The sequence below is a fragment of the Chelonia mydas genome, chromosome 14 (genome assembly GCF_015237465.2).
Source record: "Chelonia mydas isolate rCheMyd1 chromosome 14, rCheMyd1.pri.v2, whole genome shotgun sequence".
NCBI lineage: Eukaryota > Metazoa > Chordata > Testudines > Cheloniidae > Chelonia > Chelonia mydas.
The window spans coordinates 13,470,303-13,488,116 of NC_051254.2; the positions used below are offsets into that span (position 1 = coordinate 13,470,303).

Here is a 17,814-nt window from a genome sequence, read left to right on the forward strand (position 1 = left end):
CTTACACCAACCCACGCCTCGCGCCCTAACCCAGCAACCACAGCACACATTACACCCACACCCCTGAGCGCAGACACACACCAATACAACTGTACACCATCACACCGATCACACCACTAACCCCTAAACACACACACTCCCAGCAATAGCAGACCCCAACCCCCTCACGGATCACATCTGTTCTTAAACACACATACACACACAGAACCACTGACACACCCCTCACATCCAAATGCAGCAAGCACAGCACAGATCATACCAATGCCCCCCCGGCACTGACATCCAACACCCTAGAGCAGCAATCACTGCACACATCACCCCAACTCGTGCTTCCACACAACACATGTCAGCTTCCACCCAACCACCGCATACCAACTCCCCTCCCACGCCAGAGGCAGGCAAAGATCCCTCCCACTGACACACACTGCACCCCTCCAGCGCAGCCCCACCCACATCGCACTGAGCCTGCTTCAAACCCTGGGAGCCACATTCCCCCCACCCACACACATCTACTAGCTCCTCTGCTAAAGCCCCGGGCTTGCCCCGGACTCCTCCCAACCAGGCCACAGACCCGGCGAGGCTCCCACTCACTGTCCTCTCTCTGACATGCTCCAAACTCCCGCCCTCCCCCCAACAGCTGTCCTGCCCCATTCCCCTCCATTTGGGCAGCAGGCCCCCTCGTCACACAGAGGCCACTGCTGCCCTCCTATGGACCATCTCTCTTTCCCAGGGCGCCTTCCATTCAGCCTGCTCCCATCTCCTCCACAGGGGCCTGGAGCTAGCTGCCCCCTCCCTGGCTGGAGGGGCCCCCTTCCTGGCTGGAGGGGCCCCCTTCCCTGGCTCTGGCTTCAGCTCAGGATTGGCATCCCTTCTCTCCAACCCCCCTTCTGCCTCCCCCCAGTGCCCCACTGGCTTTGTCTGGAATTAATTTCAGGAGTGATTAATTACCAATTCATATCTAATCTGAAATTCATTATTCATTTTCTCGCAGCCTCCCTGAGGTCCTCTGGCTGGGCCAGGACAAAGCAAGGCCGGCACGTTAGCGCTCCATGGAAGAGGAGATAATGAAATCCTTCATAATTACCCCGCAGGCCTTTAGCAGGCCAGGGAATTAACCCAGGAGCAGGCTCAGGCCCAGGCCCGTGCCTGCCTCTGGCAGTGACTGAAATCTGCCTGCCACTGTCAGGACACTGCCCTCGGCCACTAGCACCGGGTAAGGTTAGGAGGAAAAGACACCAATGTCTCTTTCCTCCCTAGTCCACCAGCCCCTGCTGGCACGGAGCAGTGGGGAATCCAGGGCATGTTCTAAGCAGGTCAGTGCAAGGAGGGCTGCAACTCACAGGTAAAATCTGCACTCCCCCCTTCTAGCCAATCAGCAAGAACCCCCCCCCAAGCCTAGTCCACCTTGACAGTCAGAGGAGACCTCAATGAAGGGCTTATCCACCCCTTTCAGAGAGCACAATAATAACCACACAACCACATGGGCAGCCCGAGACCCCCTGGCCTACTGAATGCAGGGACCCTTGAAAGAGTAACGGCAAGAACTGTACAGATGCAGCTTCCTTTGAGCTCAATGCATGTTACAAGGGTGGGGGTGACTCTAAGAGCAAGCGTCACAGCGGATAAAGGACCGTTACCAACATTCTCCAAGGGGAAACTGAGCCACAAAGCAGGGAAATTACCTGCTCAGGGTCACAATGCAAATCAGCAGCAGGTCAGGAACAGGCTGCACGACTCCCAACTCACTACAACCAAGAGTTCTTGTTCCCAAGCTGCTGGGTAGCGTTGCTGATGGCTGCTAAAGAGATGCCGTGCTCTGCCCCAGAGTTGCTGCACTTTGGAGGGGAGGAGAAGTGAGCCTTTAGGCTCCACATCTTCTAACACTTGGTGAAGTGTCTAAAGATGGGATGAAGGATGCTAGATAAACAAAGGATGCTATCGCTATTAATCCTTGATTATCATGCACCTTGGCCTGAAATGTTACCATACAAAATGACAGACCTGAGATTCCAGACTTGGGTCCCTGCCACCCCAGCTCAGCACAGCAAAGGGTTAAATGAACCCGTCCTTCTGCGGCACTCACTGATTCCTCCCTCCTCACACAGCAACGCCCCCCACCCAACACTGGTATCAAATGTAAATTCACCAGCTTTCTCAACCTCACTACGGCAAGGATTTCGCTGTGATGTTTGCGAGGAATTAATTACTGGAACGACCTAGTTAATTACATCAATGCAGCTCAGGCTAGCCCCCAGCAGCCTGCCAGCAATGGGTGGGTGGGCGGGGGTGTCATGTTGACGTCTCTTAAACTCCTGACACAGCTGCTCTGCCGTCTCCAGGGCAAGAGAGGCAAGCGCTGCAGAACGGGGTGGAGAAATGGAGAGTGGTGGGAGGGGACCGGGAAAGGGCAGAGGCGCCTGTGAGGAGCTCCGGGCAAGCGGCCTCCTGAAGAGGGAAAAGGCAGTTTGGGCCCAGGCTTCCAAGCGTCTCGTTGGGCAGGAAAGTTGCTCTGGGGTCCTGGTGTCTGAGCCTGTCCAAATCCTGAGCAGTGTGGCTGGAAGGCTTTGCCTCTCCTCTCCTTTAGCTGAGGTGGGCAGACGGGGAAAAAGAGCCAGTTAACTAGCAAGAGTAGTAATGGGCTCCACACAAAGAGGGCGGGAGAGGCCAGGCACATCCAGGGATCCCAGGGGGAAGCCGTGCTGAAATCCGCCAGCCAGCAGTGCCCCAGCTCTGGATTCGCTCCATGCCCCACACTCAACCAGGCTCCACGATGGGGTTCCACAGGGCTCGCGCTCCCTGCTTGACCTGGGGAGAATGGAGCCCTCCAGCCCACTCCCCGGATGAACCTGGGACTCTGCTCCCACTTCAAGGCAAGCCTGTATCCAGGACTAGCTTTATCCTCCCTGCGGGAACTCTCCTGGGGCTCGTTCTCCCTGCCCTGCGCTTGGGGCAGGCATGGACACTGGTGCAAAGTGGGCAAGGACTGCAACCCCTGGTAGCATCTGCATGGGGCCTGAGGTGCAAGTGTAACCTAGCACTCTGTCCCCCTGTAGGGGGCAGGGGAGAGACAGGCCCCTTGAGTCTGCAACCTGCGGCCAGCGTGACACCCCGTAGCTGCTCACTAAACCTCTCAGAGCCTTTCACTGCCAGGTCATTCTGCTGAACCCAGCCCCGGCTGGTCATGACTAGAAGTGGCTAGGAAATGAGTTGATGATCTCAGTCCAGTTCCTGTGGTGACCCGGGGCCAATGTTCCCTCTAATTTTTGACAGGCCTTGTGTGTGAAAAATTTCTTCTGTGCAAATTTTTGAAGAAGAGTTCAAATTTGTGCGCCATAAGGCAAGTGCGCCCAAGCGAGTAAAATGCTTATACAGTTAAAAAGTTTTAATTTGCAATTTGTGATAATAGTTTTATACCATGTTATTTTATAAATGTCATCTTTAAATACTTAGAAAAAAGGAAATTTAACCTCCTTTCCCTTTCCCCCTCCTTGCCGGCTAGGAGAATCTGGCTGTGTTGATAGATGGTGGGCGAACAATGTCAAAAGTCGCCCGTAAATGATATTTCGGCCTGGCTCCGATGTAGCATTTCATTTGTTGTGCGCGCGGTGTTTCGCCGTATGTGCGGGGTTTCGGATCGGTGTGCGCGCTCACACGCACACAGCTCAGAGGGAACAGTGCCCGGGACTCACGGGGGCCATGGAGCCTGAGTTAGCAGCACGTCTCTCGTCCTCAGAGGTGGGTTTCTGCAGATCAGACCAGAGGCACGCAGGCAGGATGGCGTGGGGGAGCTTGGTCTGCTGCTGCCTGCCCTGCCGATTCTGGGCACAATCAGAGGACGCCAGCCCTAGGGCTGACAGTCTGGCACCTCTCAGCAGCATACTGTGTCAAAAGCCCCAGCAGCAGCAAACACTGCCACATGCATGGGACCCAGCAGCATGGAGGCATCTTTCTTCGGGCTCCTGCCTGGAGTTTCCTTGGCACTTAACCTCTCAGCTGCAGCAGGGACAGCACTGCCTCTCTCCCTCCGGTGGCAGCAGAGACACCGCACCTGGCTTAGGCTCTGGCCGCAGCCCCGAGCTAGCAAGTCAGAAGATACTTGGGACACTTCAGCTCCGATTCTTCTGCTTTCAGCCCTGTTTTACCAAACTGTGAGGAGATAGCATGGCATCAGGTAAGCCCTCAGATGACAATCCAGGAGGTGCTTGTGTTCAGCAGCTCTGTCTCCTTGTCAGCGTCAATCACATGTGGAAAAAACAGGATCTCTCACTCCAGGCCTTGGAGACAACAGAGAGAGAGGCAGCTGTCACCAGGATGGATGCAGGCCTCTGACATCCCGTCTATTATAGAGAGGCTGAGCAGGGCACAGTACCTCGTTCGCTGAAGACACCAGCACTGGGAGACATGGACCCAGGTCTGTGTAATTTGAGATATTCTGATCCAAACTTTCCGAAGCTTCAGGCAGGTTGGAATCCAGGGTTCTGGTTTAGGCCGATCCCTATAGAAAACCGACAAGAGCCCCTCTTGCATCCCCAACTAATAAGAACAGCCATACTGGGTCAGACCCAAGGTCCACAGGCCAGTATCCTGTCTTCCGACAGTGGCCAATGCCAGGTGCTTCAGAGGGAATGAACGGAACAGGTAATGATCAAATGATCCATCCCCTGTCACCCATTCCCAGCTTCTGTCAAGCAGAGGCTAGGGCCACCATCCCTGCCCATCCTAGCTAATAACCATTGATGGACCTATCCTCCATGAACTTATCTAGTTCTTTTTTGAACCCTGTTACAGTCTTGGCAGTCAGAAGACCTTGGACAGAACCATTTTCCATTGGAAAATGAAGTTCCATCAAAATCGAAACGCTTCACAAAATCATGTTGATTTCATAGAAGTTTCATTGTAGAGAAAAATCTGGGAAAAAAGTTCTGCCAACATCAAAGAATCCTGTTTCGGTGTTCTCAAAACAAAAAGGTTTGATTATTTACCCAGGAACAACTTTTTGCTTCAAAGTGTTTTAATTTTTAATTTTATTAGAGATTATGATATTCAAATAGAAACAGAAACAAAACATTTCGACTGATCTGAAATGAAGTTTTTCTTCATGGAGAATTCTGAAATGTTTGCATTTTGTTCTGAGGAGAACTTAAACCAAATTTCAAAATCTCATAATCCTCATGAAACAGAGTTTCCATCCTCCGCACAGTGCTACGAATGACATCATTGACAAGTCAACTCCCCATTCTGATGATGTCACATTTCACTTCCTGTTCAACAGGCTGTTGTCATTTCCTGTGTGTTCTCCTACATGTCATTGTTTATATCCTGAGTGGCACAAGGCTGCTGCCCATTCCTCTGCTTGCATCTCAGCCATGCCATTGTTCTTTTCACTGGCTGTGCTCAGGAACTAGCAACTCATACCTTGCTATTCTAAAAAGCACTGAAAATTCATTTCAAAGCACAGCCCTCTCTCTGCTGAGGCTGTCCTTGTCTCTGCTTTAATCAGTCAGTCAGTCTCCAGGGCTTCTGTGCTCTTTTGCCTGAAATCTTTTATAGACACATGGAAAGACTCCAAAGCAAGTTCTTTCTCCCTCCATTCTGCAAAGTGATTCTAGAGACTGGGATGTGATGCAGCAACGGGGAAATAACACATCATGTCAGAGGCAACATTTATTTAGAAGGATAGGGAAGGAGTCTTTTAGTGCCATGATTTTCACTGAGAACCAAATGGGAACCACGCAATAGAACACGAGCATGTAGTTTAATTCAATATCCATCGGCAGAACCGGAGTCAGATAGAACCACAAAGAAGATAAACCAAATCCATCACCAGGTGCAACCCTGCTCAGGCTCCTTTCTATAAGGCAGGGAAAGGGAAGGTCCCAGGAGATCAACGGGAGCACAAGAGCAACAGCTGTTGTTAAAGGATGGGGGCGGGGGGAGGCGGGCACCTGCATTGGTTCTGCTAACCAATCTGCCAAAAACAGACATGGCTGCTGGGTTCTTTGTGCACTAATAGTTGTGGCCGACAAACAATTGGGCAAAAAATTCTCAGCCTTCCTCCACTCATCAACCAAAAACCAGCTGCAGTTTCTTACCCTGCTCCCAATCCCACAATCCTTTGACAACCCCAGTGACTAGGCCAAACATGGAATGCGTGGGCGGTTGCCAAGGAGCCCACACTTTGGTATTTTAACTATCTCCACAAGTCCAGGCTCTGACGTGAAACCCATTCCAGGGACCAATCTTCCTCCTGCTCTTTCCTGCCTCGTACTGCGGGGAAGGCAAACCTAAGAGGCAGGGACGCTGGGGGCAGAGGGCCATGGTCCCATCACTTTTTACTGGACGTAAGGGCAAGTAATGCGGGGGACGAGGGGGGGGGGGAGAGGAGTGAGCGGGGGGCAGGGTCCTGGGGGAAAGACGTGGCATGGGAGCAGAACCTTGCAGAGAAGGGGCGACGTGGGGGTGCGGCCTCGGGGGAAGGGGTGACATGGGACGGGGCCTCGGGGGAAGGGGTGGGGCCACGGTTCGGGCACTGGTGGCCCTCCCACTTTTAGGGAGCTTCCATCGCCCCTACCAAGAGATATTCCACCACCTATCTCTGCAGTGCTGGAGTGAATGTCTCGAACAGCTGGGCTTTGGCTTCCAAAGCTCCGTGTTGCAGTTGGAGGCAATTGAATTAAACAGCGAGAAAGGAAGTGAATTTCCTTGCCATTTGATTTGCTCGCGCTCCCCAGTCGGTTTGTTGTCCGAGTCCCCCTCGCAGAACCTGCTCAGGTTGCAGAGAACAAAGGCTGGCACAGCTGTTGAACAGGGAGTAATTTATTAACAGTGGCACCAGAGGACTCAGCCTCCTGCTGCCAACCCAGTACGTTCAATTCCGGCAAAGTGGGTCACTGGCTTTAATCCTTCCAAGGGAGAGAGGGAGGAATAAAGCTGGTAACGGAAAGAGACCCCGCGAGCAGAACAAGGACTGGCCAGGGCACACTGGAGCCATGGGACAGGCCAGCCTGTCACGGAGCCAGCACCAGAGAGATGCTGGAGCCAGCAGGAGAAGAACAGGCTCTGAGCAACCAGGAGCCACGTTCCCTTCATTACACCTCCTCACCTCCTGTGCCCACAGGAGATTCATCCCAAGGGAGGGCACACTCTGTGGTTGCCATCACCCACCCGTGGGAGGCAGCCCAGCCGGCAGCTGAACCTGTGCAAGCCCAGCCACCTTGCGTCACACTTGACACTCAGCCAGCACCACTCACTGGCTCCCCGCAAAAATCCCACTTTTCACTGCTGCAACCCCCGACCCTGGAGGCCCTCGAGCCGCTGCGGCCCTGAGTAAATCCAGGCTGACTCTTCCTTGGCACGTATCCATGCTGCCCACATTAGCTCTTGTGGCAGATCCCAGGGAGGGGCACAGGGCTGTTGTGTAGACTGGATGGCGACCATCCCACGCAGGGAAGAAAGGCCAGGAGATGACGAGGCGGCTACAGACACAGACCAGAGTCACTTACTGGAGCCAGTGACTGGCTGGCAACGCCAGTTGCATGGATGGGGCCTGGGGAGCCAGGGAGAGATTGCGGGGCAGTGATGGGCTGCACCAAAGCTGTTGCAGAGAGTGTCATGGCTGCAGGGTCCTGCCAGACACACACACCGGGCAGGAGTCAGATCCTGCAAGCAGTGCCATGGGTCTCTTCACTTCACTGGGATTATTGCAGGGCTAGGATGTGCCCAGTGACTGAGCTTACCGAGTCGAACCAGTCTGCTAACAGATCAGGGCTCTTACGAGGAACAATGCAGAGAGCTAAGCGTGTTGTACCTGAAGTGCACAGAGAGCTCCTAGGACAGGTGTGTCACTCCCGGCACTGGCGCTCCGGCCTGCGGCCGGGCGGGCGACTCCCGGCACTGGCGCTCCGGCCGGGCGGGCGGGCGACTCCCGGCACTGGCGCTCCGGCCGGGCGGGCGGGCGACTCCCGGCACTGGCGCTCCGGCCGGGCGGGCGGGCGACTCCCGGCACTGGCGCTCCGGCCGGGCGGGCGGGCGACTCCCGGCACTGGCGCTCCGGCCGGGCGGGCGGGCGACTCCCGGCACTGGCGCTCCGGCCGGGCGGGCGGGCGACTCCCGGCACTGGCGCTCCGGCCTGCGGCCGGGCGGGCGACTCCCGGCACTGGCGCTCCGGCCTGCGGCCGGGCGGGCGACTCCCGGCACTGGCGCTCCGGCCTGCGGCCGGGCGGGCGGGCGACTCCCGGCACTGGCGCTCCGGCCTGCGGCTCCTGGCACTAGTGCTCTGACATGTGGCTCAGCGTGTGACTCCTGCCAGTAGCACTCCAGTGTGTGGTTAGGCGTGCGACTCCTGGCACTAGCGCTCTGGAGTGCGGCTGGGCATGCAACTCCTGGCACTAGGGCTCTGAACTGCTGCTGTCAGAGATGAACCCAGTTCAGCTGTGCATAGCTACGAACTTTCTTCTCCTTTGGCACTGACCCCGTCCCTTCTCTTCTGCCCTGTTTCATTCAGCTCGACATGTTACCAAGTAAGCAAGCTGTCAATCAAAAGGGCAGAGACGCTGCCGGCTGAATGTGACAGCTGCCACGGGGCTCAGCTGTCGCGCTGTTCGGAGGGATTTCTGTCTCTTCCACAGCAATCCGACAGCTCCACTCCCAACCTCAGGCAGCAGTGCCGGGGTGCTCAGCGCGCCTTCCCAGCCACGCCGGGGCAGGCACAGTCACACAGCCCTAATCAGGAGTGACGAATCAGTTCCATTCCACCGGGAGAGCAGAACACGAGGTGAGCGGTGGGAAGATGTTACACCTCGTACTCACCCTCCACCGGGGAATGCCTTAAAATACAGTCACCACTAACTGCAAGGAACAGCCGAGCACCAGGGGCTCATTTAACATCTAAAGGGATTGCATCCAACATGCCAGTGCATGACAAACCCCCATGCCCAAGGCAACTGAGCTGCGCAGAGCTGACTGCCCTCAGCCCATAGCACGGACAGCACAAGGCACTTGGGAGTGAGGAAAGCGGGGCCAGCACTGGGCTCATGGGAACTCCTGGACCTGAGAGTGGATGCACGGATCTTGGTCCTGGGCGCGTCTCAGGGGGCTGGGGCTGAGGGAGGATCTAAGGGAGGTTTGGGGATTCGAATGGCTGGAAGAGGACATTAGGCTCTGGGGGGGTTCCTGGCACAGGAACTGAGGGATCAGAGGAGCCTCTGGGGGAGTCTGCAGGGTTCCTGTTGAGGGTGTGGGGCTGGGAGGAAGCTAAGAAGATGTTGCATTTCCAGGCAGAAGTTGTGTTGCTGAGTTCAGTAACCTAGGTACATGTGCAATCCAGTGCTGACAGCCAGGCCGGGTACGTTCGCCCTGGAACAAGTGTCTCTCTCTGGGAGTCCCGTGTAAACACACATGCTGTGTTGTAACAATTCATTTCCCGGGTACAGGCTGACAGAAAGAGCCTCTGCAGCCATTTCTCTGTGTCAGTGAGAGGCGCCCAGGGAATGGGATTCATGATCCCTGCCTCCCAAGCTGATAAACAAGGCACAGCAACTGGAGGGCGTGTGGGGAAAGTAGGGCACCCCTTTAAAAGAGAGGTGTGGATGGGAGAAGGGGAAGGGTGGGTGAGGGAGAAAGAGCATCAGGAATCCAGCACGCTGCAGAAAGCCACTGCCCGGTGTGAAGAGAGGCAGAGAAGCAGAACCAGGCTATGTGCCCAGAGGGCACCGGGGCTGGCTGGCAGGTTGTGGAGAGGGTACCTTGTTTGGAGCGAAGACGGAGTGGACACAGCGGAGCAGATCTTTAGTATCTTCTCCTTCTGGGGCGCCGCAGATAACAACCTGTCCGCAGAGAAAGAAATGCACAGGTGAATGGAAACAGGCTGGATCAGAGCCGAGTACCATCTGGCCCAGGCTTGTCTCTCTAACAGTGGCCAGGACCCGGTGCCTCGGAGGAAGGTGCCCAAACCCAGCAGGAGGCAGCTCTGGCGCCCCAGGGAACATTTCCTCCCCCACCCCGTCAGGTAAAGGTGAGTGCATACCCCGGGACAGGAGGACTGAGATACAGCAGGCCAGCCATGCCATGCATTCAATCCTCAGCCCGGCAGAGGGAGAGAGGGCAAAGTGCAGGATGGAAGGACTAGGCTGGAGGGGAAAGCAGAGGGACACAAGGAACCGTGGAGAGAGGAAGGTGTCTAAGTCAGGTGACTGGATTCTTGCTGTTACAATTGTCCTTCACTTCCTGTCCCAAACTGCTTTGAAGTGCTGCTGAATGCTGTCTCCCTGCTGTCATGTGGCACCCCAGAGGTGGCTGCATGTCAGTGATGGGGAAATGACCCTTTCCTTCCCCTGCAATAAGCAGCATTTTGGGATCCCCCATACTATGGGCTCACTCATCCTTGTGATTCATTCATCTCCGCCTCGCCCCTCCCCTCTCACCCATCTAGTCTGCCTCCAGGCAGAGAGGAGAAAGCCTGCAAAGGACCAAACCAACCAGAAACAGATGGAGAAGCAAAGGAGGAGTTCATGGAATGGTCACGGGGCGATTTCACAGTCACTCCTAGTCAGTCACTTACTGTACCAGCCTCATCCGACTCCTGGGGATACACACAGCAGAATTGCCACCAGCTGTTCCCGAATGGGGAAGCCATGGCCAGGCAGCTGGGGGCTCCAAAGGGCACTGCTCTCTCTCCTCCCTCCCTGGGGGCTCTCTGCAGGATGCAAGGTACATCCTCTAGCCCTATACACCCTAGTATCTCCACAGGAGCTGCCAGGCAGAGAATCCCCTCCCTTCCCCAGGGCACAGGCCGACAGCCACAAACCCGTGCCTCCGCCGTGGAGCAGCCGTCTCGCCACCCAGGACAATCAGACTCCCTGTAAGCTAGAGAGCTCAGCTCAGGGTGGGGAGGGGCCTCTATGCGAGGGCAGAACAGGACGTGCTGGGGAAGCAGCAGGGGAGTCTCTGACCACACAGATCCACTGGGCAAACTCCCTACCTGTTTGAGAGTGCGGTGAAAGGCCACCGTGGCTCGGGCCATCTCTGGCAGGGCCACAGGGATCTTCAGCAGCCTCTCTGAGAAGGCAGCCAGGATCTGCCCGGCTTTCTCCACCCACTCCATGTTGCCGGAGTAACAGGCTGCCCTGAGTAGGTTAGCAATGGCCACGGAGTTGGCGCTGGGCTCCACGCCATCTTGATCTACAGGGAGACAAGAGCCTGTCAGCCAAGCAGCCCAGTGCCCCTGAGGCGCAGCACTTGCCACAGGGGCACGGCTGCCTGGCATGCCAGCAGGACGGAACCGAAGGAGCATGTCAGTGTGCTGGGTGTCAGGGGAGGGCACTGCTCAGCCTCTCCAAGGCTGCTGCTCTGTGACGCACCCAGGGCAGATGTCTGCGAAGGCTGCTGCCTTGAGACCTGGGCCACAGACAAAGCATGAAAGATCCAGGGGCTGGGAAATCTTTTCCTGGGGCCTGTTTCAGACATTACCAAGGACGCCAGGAACTCATGGCAGCAGGGTAGTGCCCGGCACTGCCATGCTGGAGACCCAGGCTCCAGGCCTGAGCTGGGACGCTCACTGTCTAGGCTGGGAAAGCTATAAAGAATTACCATGTTAGCCTGCAAGGACCTCTGCAACCAAGCAAGGACTAGCATCAATGGGCGACCCTGCATCTCAGCTCCCCCTTGTTTGCCAGTGCCGGGCACCACCATACAAAGCACGCTGAGGACTCTGCTGCTTTTTGGGCATCCCACTCTCCGCTTCTTGGTGAAATCAAAGACTACAACTAAGGAAAACTACAGCCCAGCTTCTTGTAGGTCCTACACACAAACACGACTTTGCCCAGCATGACATTACGATGAGTTCAAGACTTCCTCATTCTCAGCTTGAGTCCGGGGGCCCAGCCCGGTTCCACGGTGCACTTACCATCCTTCAAGCGGAGGAGCAGAGAGGAGTCCCCAGCCTCGCTGGAGAAATACGCAAAGCCTTTGGAGTCCCAGAAGAGCTCGTCTTGCTTGCGCTGGAGCTGCACGGCCCACTCCAGCCAGCTCTGGTTCAGTGAGGCCTCATAAAGGTCGAAGAGAGCCTGGATCACAAAGACATAATCCTCCAGGAAGCCCTGAATGGGAACAGCACTGTGAAGACAACCAGGGAAGGGAGGGACAGAAGAACGTGAGATCCACCACGCTGGAACAGGTCTACAGTCCCTCTTAACACTGGAAGGCAGATGACCCCCACTCAGGAACACTGCCCCATGGAGTGGAGGTCTTCCTGAGCCCAGCTTGTGGTCGGCTTATGACCTGAAGGATATTGGGCCAGATCCTCAGCTAGTGCAGACTGACTTTATTGGAGCTAAGCCAGTTTACACCAGCTGAGGATCTGGCCCATTATTTGTAACCTGACACCCTCTTGCCGGCACATGGTCCCCAGCCATCTCCCACATGACTAGTAAAGTAACAACCCGGATACTGAAGTCGATAAAAAGGGCCGGATCCTCTGACTTCACAAGGTCAGAGCCCCTCAACTCCCACTGAAATCAGTGAGAAAGTAGGGTGCTCAGCACCGCTGAGGATCAGGCCTTGTCTCTCAAAACGGATGCCCCAGTGCTGGGGAGAGTGAACGGAATACGGTTAGGGACCCATCTCCCTGGCATCACTTTCGTACTCCCAACCGCTCCTAAGCCCAGAGCCCTGCCAGGCAAATAACAGGGTCCACAAACACGTGTGCCGCCCATCCCACGCTGCAGTCAGTTGTTAGCCAGGCAAATAACCTTCCATTCAAATTGTCTTCATCCCTGTTGACACATGCCTAATTTGTGTTTGCCCAGGAGAGCGCAGTGGCAAGGAAGGAAGAAGCGAAGGGGGGGGCGAGGGGGTTCATCCGGATTGTGGAGCTACTGGCATCTGTTGTCACAGTTGTCCCATTGTTTCCTCGGCGCTGCTAGCAAATATTAAGAAAGTGCCCATGCAGCCGGCTCCCCCGCGCCTGGACTCCAAGGGGGGCCTGGACTCCAAGGGGGAGTCGTGAGGGTCTCTGCAGGTACTACTTCTGCACCTGTATCTGCACTCACCTGCTGGTGTCCATGCTCCTCGCATGCGTGTACACCATATGCACTGACGTGTGCGGGTGTGCTCACAGGCACGTGCACGTGTGTGTGTTCACGTCTGGGCCTGCCCCTGCCTAGGCGCTCTGTATGTCTACACCATGTGTCGGGGCGTGTCGCTCTGGAGGTGCATGTAACAAACACAGCAAGGCCTCCCAGACGCCAGCAGGGGTCGCCAACGGGGTGATCTGTCACAAAACCATGTGCCTCTCCTGCATAAGCGAAACTGGAACCTTTCACCACCAGTGGGAGGCTGAGAGGGGCCAGCTCCCAGAGGGAGACATAGTCAAAGGCACGGCACACAGGCGTGGGAGGCTAGAGGGGGTAGTGGGGGGTTAGCAGAAGCTGTTTGGAGCAGGCCCTTTGAGTGTTTCCCTCTGGGCAGCGATTAGCGCTGGCCCTTGATAAATGGAGCTTTGTTACTGATCCTGCCCAATCTCAATCTGTGCATACCTTGGCGCTCACTGTACTCAGCCCCAGCTGTCATTCCGCAGGCAGCAGGGGAAGGTGTTTTCGAGAGGTAAAGATAAGAAAGAGCTGGGAGAGGATTTAACCTTAATTCCTCTGAGCTCTCTTGGGAGTCCATCCAGCCTGAGCTGAATTAATCTAACCTCAAGCACACACACATGGGAAACAGACCTGCCCCGGGCTGTAGCAGCATCGCCCCATCTGCCTCTCCCCGCCCAGCCTGGCAATGCGGGGGTGGGGGGAACACCAGACGGGCAGTGAGGGCAGTCCACGAGGGGCGTAGTCACGGCGACCCTTTGGCTGCCTGCAGGTTGGGCAGTGTGAGGGGCCCCAAGGGGAAGGCTGGGGCCTGCGAAGCGGGGGGCTGTGAATGGGGTAGAGGGCACTCAAAGGGACGCAGAAAACCAGCTCCTCCCGGAAATCAGAGCCCAGACACCACAGCAATGGCCACCTTCGAAATGCAGCAGAATAGATGAGGCAGATTAAAGAGACGGACAGACTGATCGGACAGACAATCAGCCTCCTTAGTTCTATGCTGATACCCACCCACCCCCGCCACGCTGAGCGACTCCTCCCACACTCACCTCTGCTCCACCGAGCTGCCTTTGCCCCGGTAGCAGCTCCGCAGCAGCCTGCCACTGCTGGCATCGAACAGGTGGCCTCGCAGGAAGTCAGCAGCCAGCCCGGCCCGGCAGACGTACTCCTCCTTGCCGAGGATCGCCCCGCTCTGAGCGAAGCCCGAGATCATCAGGCCTGCACGGGTCAGAGGGAGAGAACAGAGCCTCGCTCAGGGTGCAGCTGGGACCATGTACTGACCAGCGATCTCCACTCCTTTGTTTAAACAGCCCGCCTGGAGCTTCACTTTGCTGAGGTCGAAGCCGGGCTGAAAGCAGGACAGGCCCCAGCCCCTGACAACCAGTGTAAGCCACCGAGAACATCACATCTCATCAGAGTGGCAGCTGCCAGGAAAAAAGCTCCGAAATGCCCCTTTGGTGGAATACAGAGTCTCTCCCATCTGCGGTAGCCCAGCCACGCCGTGCAGTCATGACAGACAAGCACAGCAGCCACTCTGACTCTGGGAGAGCTCGCACGCAGCCTGATTCATTGGGAGGGAACGCCGGTCAGGACAGAGGTTACTACCTACCATGGGACACCTGGGTTTGTACCAGCGACAGACAGACACATGGTCCCTCCACTCCCATGCCAGCTAGCAGTGTCAGTGCTGGCCATGGGCTCTGATCCTAGCCTGGGACTTGAACTCGTGAAATCTCAGCCCCATGGCACCACACGGACACTTTTGACCGTTTACATGCGTTAAGGAGCCTTTACAAAGGTTGCCCTGAAAACCGGAGAAAGGTTCTGCTGCCCCCTGCTGGCAAATGGGAGAACCGTCTTGGCAAGCGGTCCTGAGTGCCCCCTCCCTGGGTTTGCTCTGCCACCGGGAGGCGGAGAGCCTCAGAGAGGAAGTAGCTCAGCAGCACCTGGGAACAAAGGCGATGCCTGCGCCAGGCCTGCAGGAGAGGCAGGGGCACTGTCCTGCCAGATGCCTTCCCAGGAGGGAGAATTCACCTTGCCCATGCTCCCGGGGGACCTCTCCGCTTGACCCAGGGCGCTGGAAATGCCCCAGAGGTGAAGAAAGGTCACAGCCCAGCAGAGCCCGGCAGGGATCATCAGCAGGAGAAGGGGTCCGAGGGGTGGGTGGAGGGGAAGCCATGGGCAGTCGGGGGCGGGGATGCAAGGAAAGCCCATGACGGGGCTGGAGAAGGGGAAGGGGGGCTGGGGGCTAGAAGGATTGAATGGAGTCGCTGCTCAGCTCCCAGCCCAAGACTTCTCAGCAGGGCCGGCTCTCGGCTGTGAAGTAACAAATGCAGGGACCCCTCGAGCAATCGCCCCTCACTGCTGTGTGCCCAGGATGCCCCAGCAGCCTGACATACCTCCCACCCCCTACCCCCACACTGGAAGGCTCTGCAGGGCCCTGGACCAGTCCCTCCAGGGACTGGCAGGCCAGGAGGCAGAGCCGAAGGACAAGTCCAAACAGGGAGCAAGGGAGAGAATTTGGCCATGACTGTGGCCTAAAGGCACTGAACTCAGGGGTCCAAAAGGGACTCTAGGCTGTGCACTGCCTCCTGTTGGCTGGGCCAGAGACTGCTCTACGCCCTGGGTATCTCCCTGTCTCATTTCTTGCAGCACCTCCTGGTGTCTGGGACAATTAATTCCAAGAGCCCTCAAATCACTCTCTCAACTGATCTCAGTGTCTAGATGGGCTGCCCGCTCCTGGGCAGATGAGACTACGGCAGCGCTGGGTTAGAGCTTGGCCTCACAGGTCCGGGCACAAGGCCCCTGCTCCTGGAGTCATGTGATAACAGCCAAATCTCAGCTTTCATTTTTTTAAAAAAACTTAAGCTCCTAGCCCTCAGGGTTGTGGAGAAAAGCTTGACCGTGTGACCCAAGTGTGGCTGACGCTTGCTTGAGTCTGCACACAGCCTGAAACAACAGCTCAGAGAGGTGTGAGCTGGCCCAAGCCCTCCAAATGAGGCATGGAGCCATGTCTTGGGGGCAGTGCCCCAGTTCACTGGGGGGTAAGGGAGGTCCCATGTCATGGGGTGGGCCTAGGACCCCAGACTCTGTAATCCAGCCCCGGACTATGGTTCCTCTCCAGAGATTTAGACAAGGCCTCTTGGCTGCTTCTGTAGCCAGTGCATCTAGGGACGTGAGCCCAGCACTGGCTGAACGTCACTCCCAGCGAGTCGTGTGCACCTTTCACACCCAGCGACTCCCCTGAGCCTGAGGGACCCTTCTCACCGTTCCAGGACGCCAGCATCTTGGTGTCCAGATGTGGGCGCGGTCGGTGACCCCGGGCTTCGCAGAGCCGCTCTCTGCTCTTCACCAGCATCGTCTTGAGCTGTTCCAGGCCCAGCCCGAACCTGGCTGCCGTCAGCTCCAGGGAATACTGCACAATCAGCACGTTCTGCCCCCTCAGCTCCTGGTGCGGGTCCTGAAACGAGGAGCCAGAGGCATTACAGCTCCCGCCTCAGGGACCAGACGAGGCTGCACGCCCGGCCGGGCCTACACTCGTGCTCTCTAGGATGTCCTCCCATCACAAACTCAAATGAGCGACTGCGTCCTACCCCCAGGATGGCTCTCTCCAGGGACCCCTAGCTAGCAGCACCTCCCTCCCCAGACCCCAGCAGCCAGCACCACTCCCACCCAGTATCCCCAGCTGCCAGTGCGGCTTCCTCCCAATAACCACAGCTACCAATGACTAACAGCCAATATTTCCACACGGTGTCTTCCCAGTATCCCCAGCTGCTAGAGTCACTTCCTCCCAGTACCCCCAGTTGCCACATATCATCCCCTCCCAGTATAGCTAACTGCCAATATCTCCATACGCCTTCCCAGAATCCCCCTGCCCATATAGCTACTTTGGAATCCTTCTCCCTTCGCTACACCTGTCCGCGCAGTTCAGAGGCCAGGGTCCCCTATGTCCCTCTCTCCCTGCCGCCATTTGCCACCCCATAGCCTCAGGCCCCCTCTCCCAGCTCACCTTCGCTGGGCTCACGTTCCCACCTTCCTTAATCCCATAGTGATGCATGAACACATCTGCCAGAGTCTTCCTCTCCGAAACCCCCTCCAAAGGCTCTGGAAGGAGGCGCCGTATTTCCTCTGCCGTCCACACGCAGAAGGCCCCCTCCCGCTTCTCTTTGGACTTGGCTGTCGGGTAGGAGTCTGCGTCCTCTGCGCTGTAGAACCCTCCAGCCTGAAACACGCAGCAGCACCATTAACACAGACGCACCGGCCGGTCAGAGCTGCCTCCCCCTCACCACACACGCGTTAGCGATGTACGATCAAGCCTCTGTGACTGATCTCCCTGGCCAATGGGCGGTGCTGCAGGGAACAGGGCAGAGAGGGATACTCCGGATATAGAGAAATCTCTACCCCAGCCAGCAGGAGGTGCTGCAGGGAACAGGGCAGAGCGGGATTCGCCAGACAGAGAGAAATCTCCACCCCAGCCAGCAGAAGGTGCTGCAGGGAACAGAACTGAGGGGGATACTCTGGATATAGAGAAATCTCCGCCCCAGCCAGCAGGAGGTGCTGCAGGGAACAGGGCTGAGGGGGATATGCCAGACAGAGAGAAATCTCCACCCCAGCCAGGAGGAGGTGCTGCAGGGAACAGGGCTGAGGGGGATACTCCGGATATAGAGAAATCTCCGCCCCACCCAGCAGGAGGTGCTGCAGGGAACAGGGCAGAGGGGGATACTCCAGGTGT

The 17,814-nt window shown here is 56.8% G+C and overlaps 1 protein-coding gene across 5 annotated transcripts in view; it reads right to left on the reverse strand.

The window, feature by feature from the left end:
* Positions 1-17,814, reverse strand: part of SPATA20 (spermatogenesis associated 20) — a 31,977-nt gene that overhangs the window by 5,966 nt on the left and 8,197 nt on the right. For all 5 annotated transcript variants that reach the window (XM_037914209.2, XM_037914212.2, XM_037914211.2 and 2 more), the window contains 6 exons: positions 17,092-17,304; positions 16,350-16,542; positions 14,132-14,300; positions 11,903-12,111; positions 10,979-11,178; positions 9,744-9,824 (listed from right to left, as the gene is read on the reverse strand). In XM_037914209.2, the coding sequence (XP_037770137.1) occupies positions 9,744-9,824; positions 10,979-11,178; positions 11,903-12,111; positions 14,132-14,300; positions 16,350-16,542; positions 17,092-17,304 (1,065 nt within the window). The remainder of the gene's footprint in view (positions 1-9,743; positions 9,825-10,978; positions 11,179-11,902; positions 12,112-14,131; positions 14,301-16,349; positions 16,543-17,091; positions 17,305-17,814) is intronic.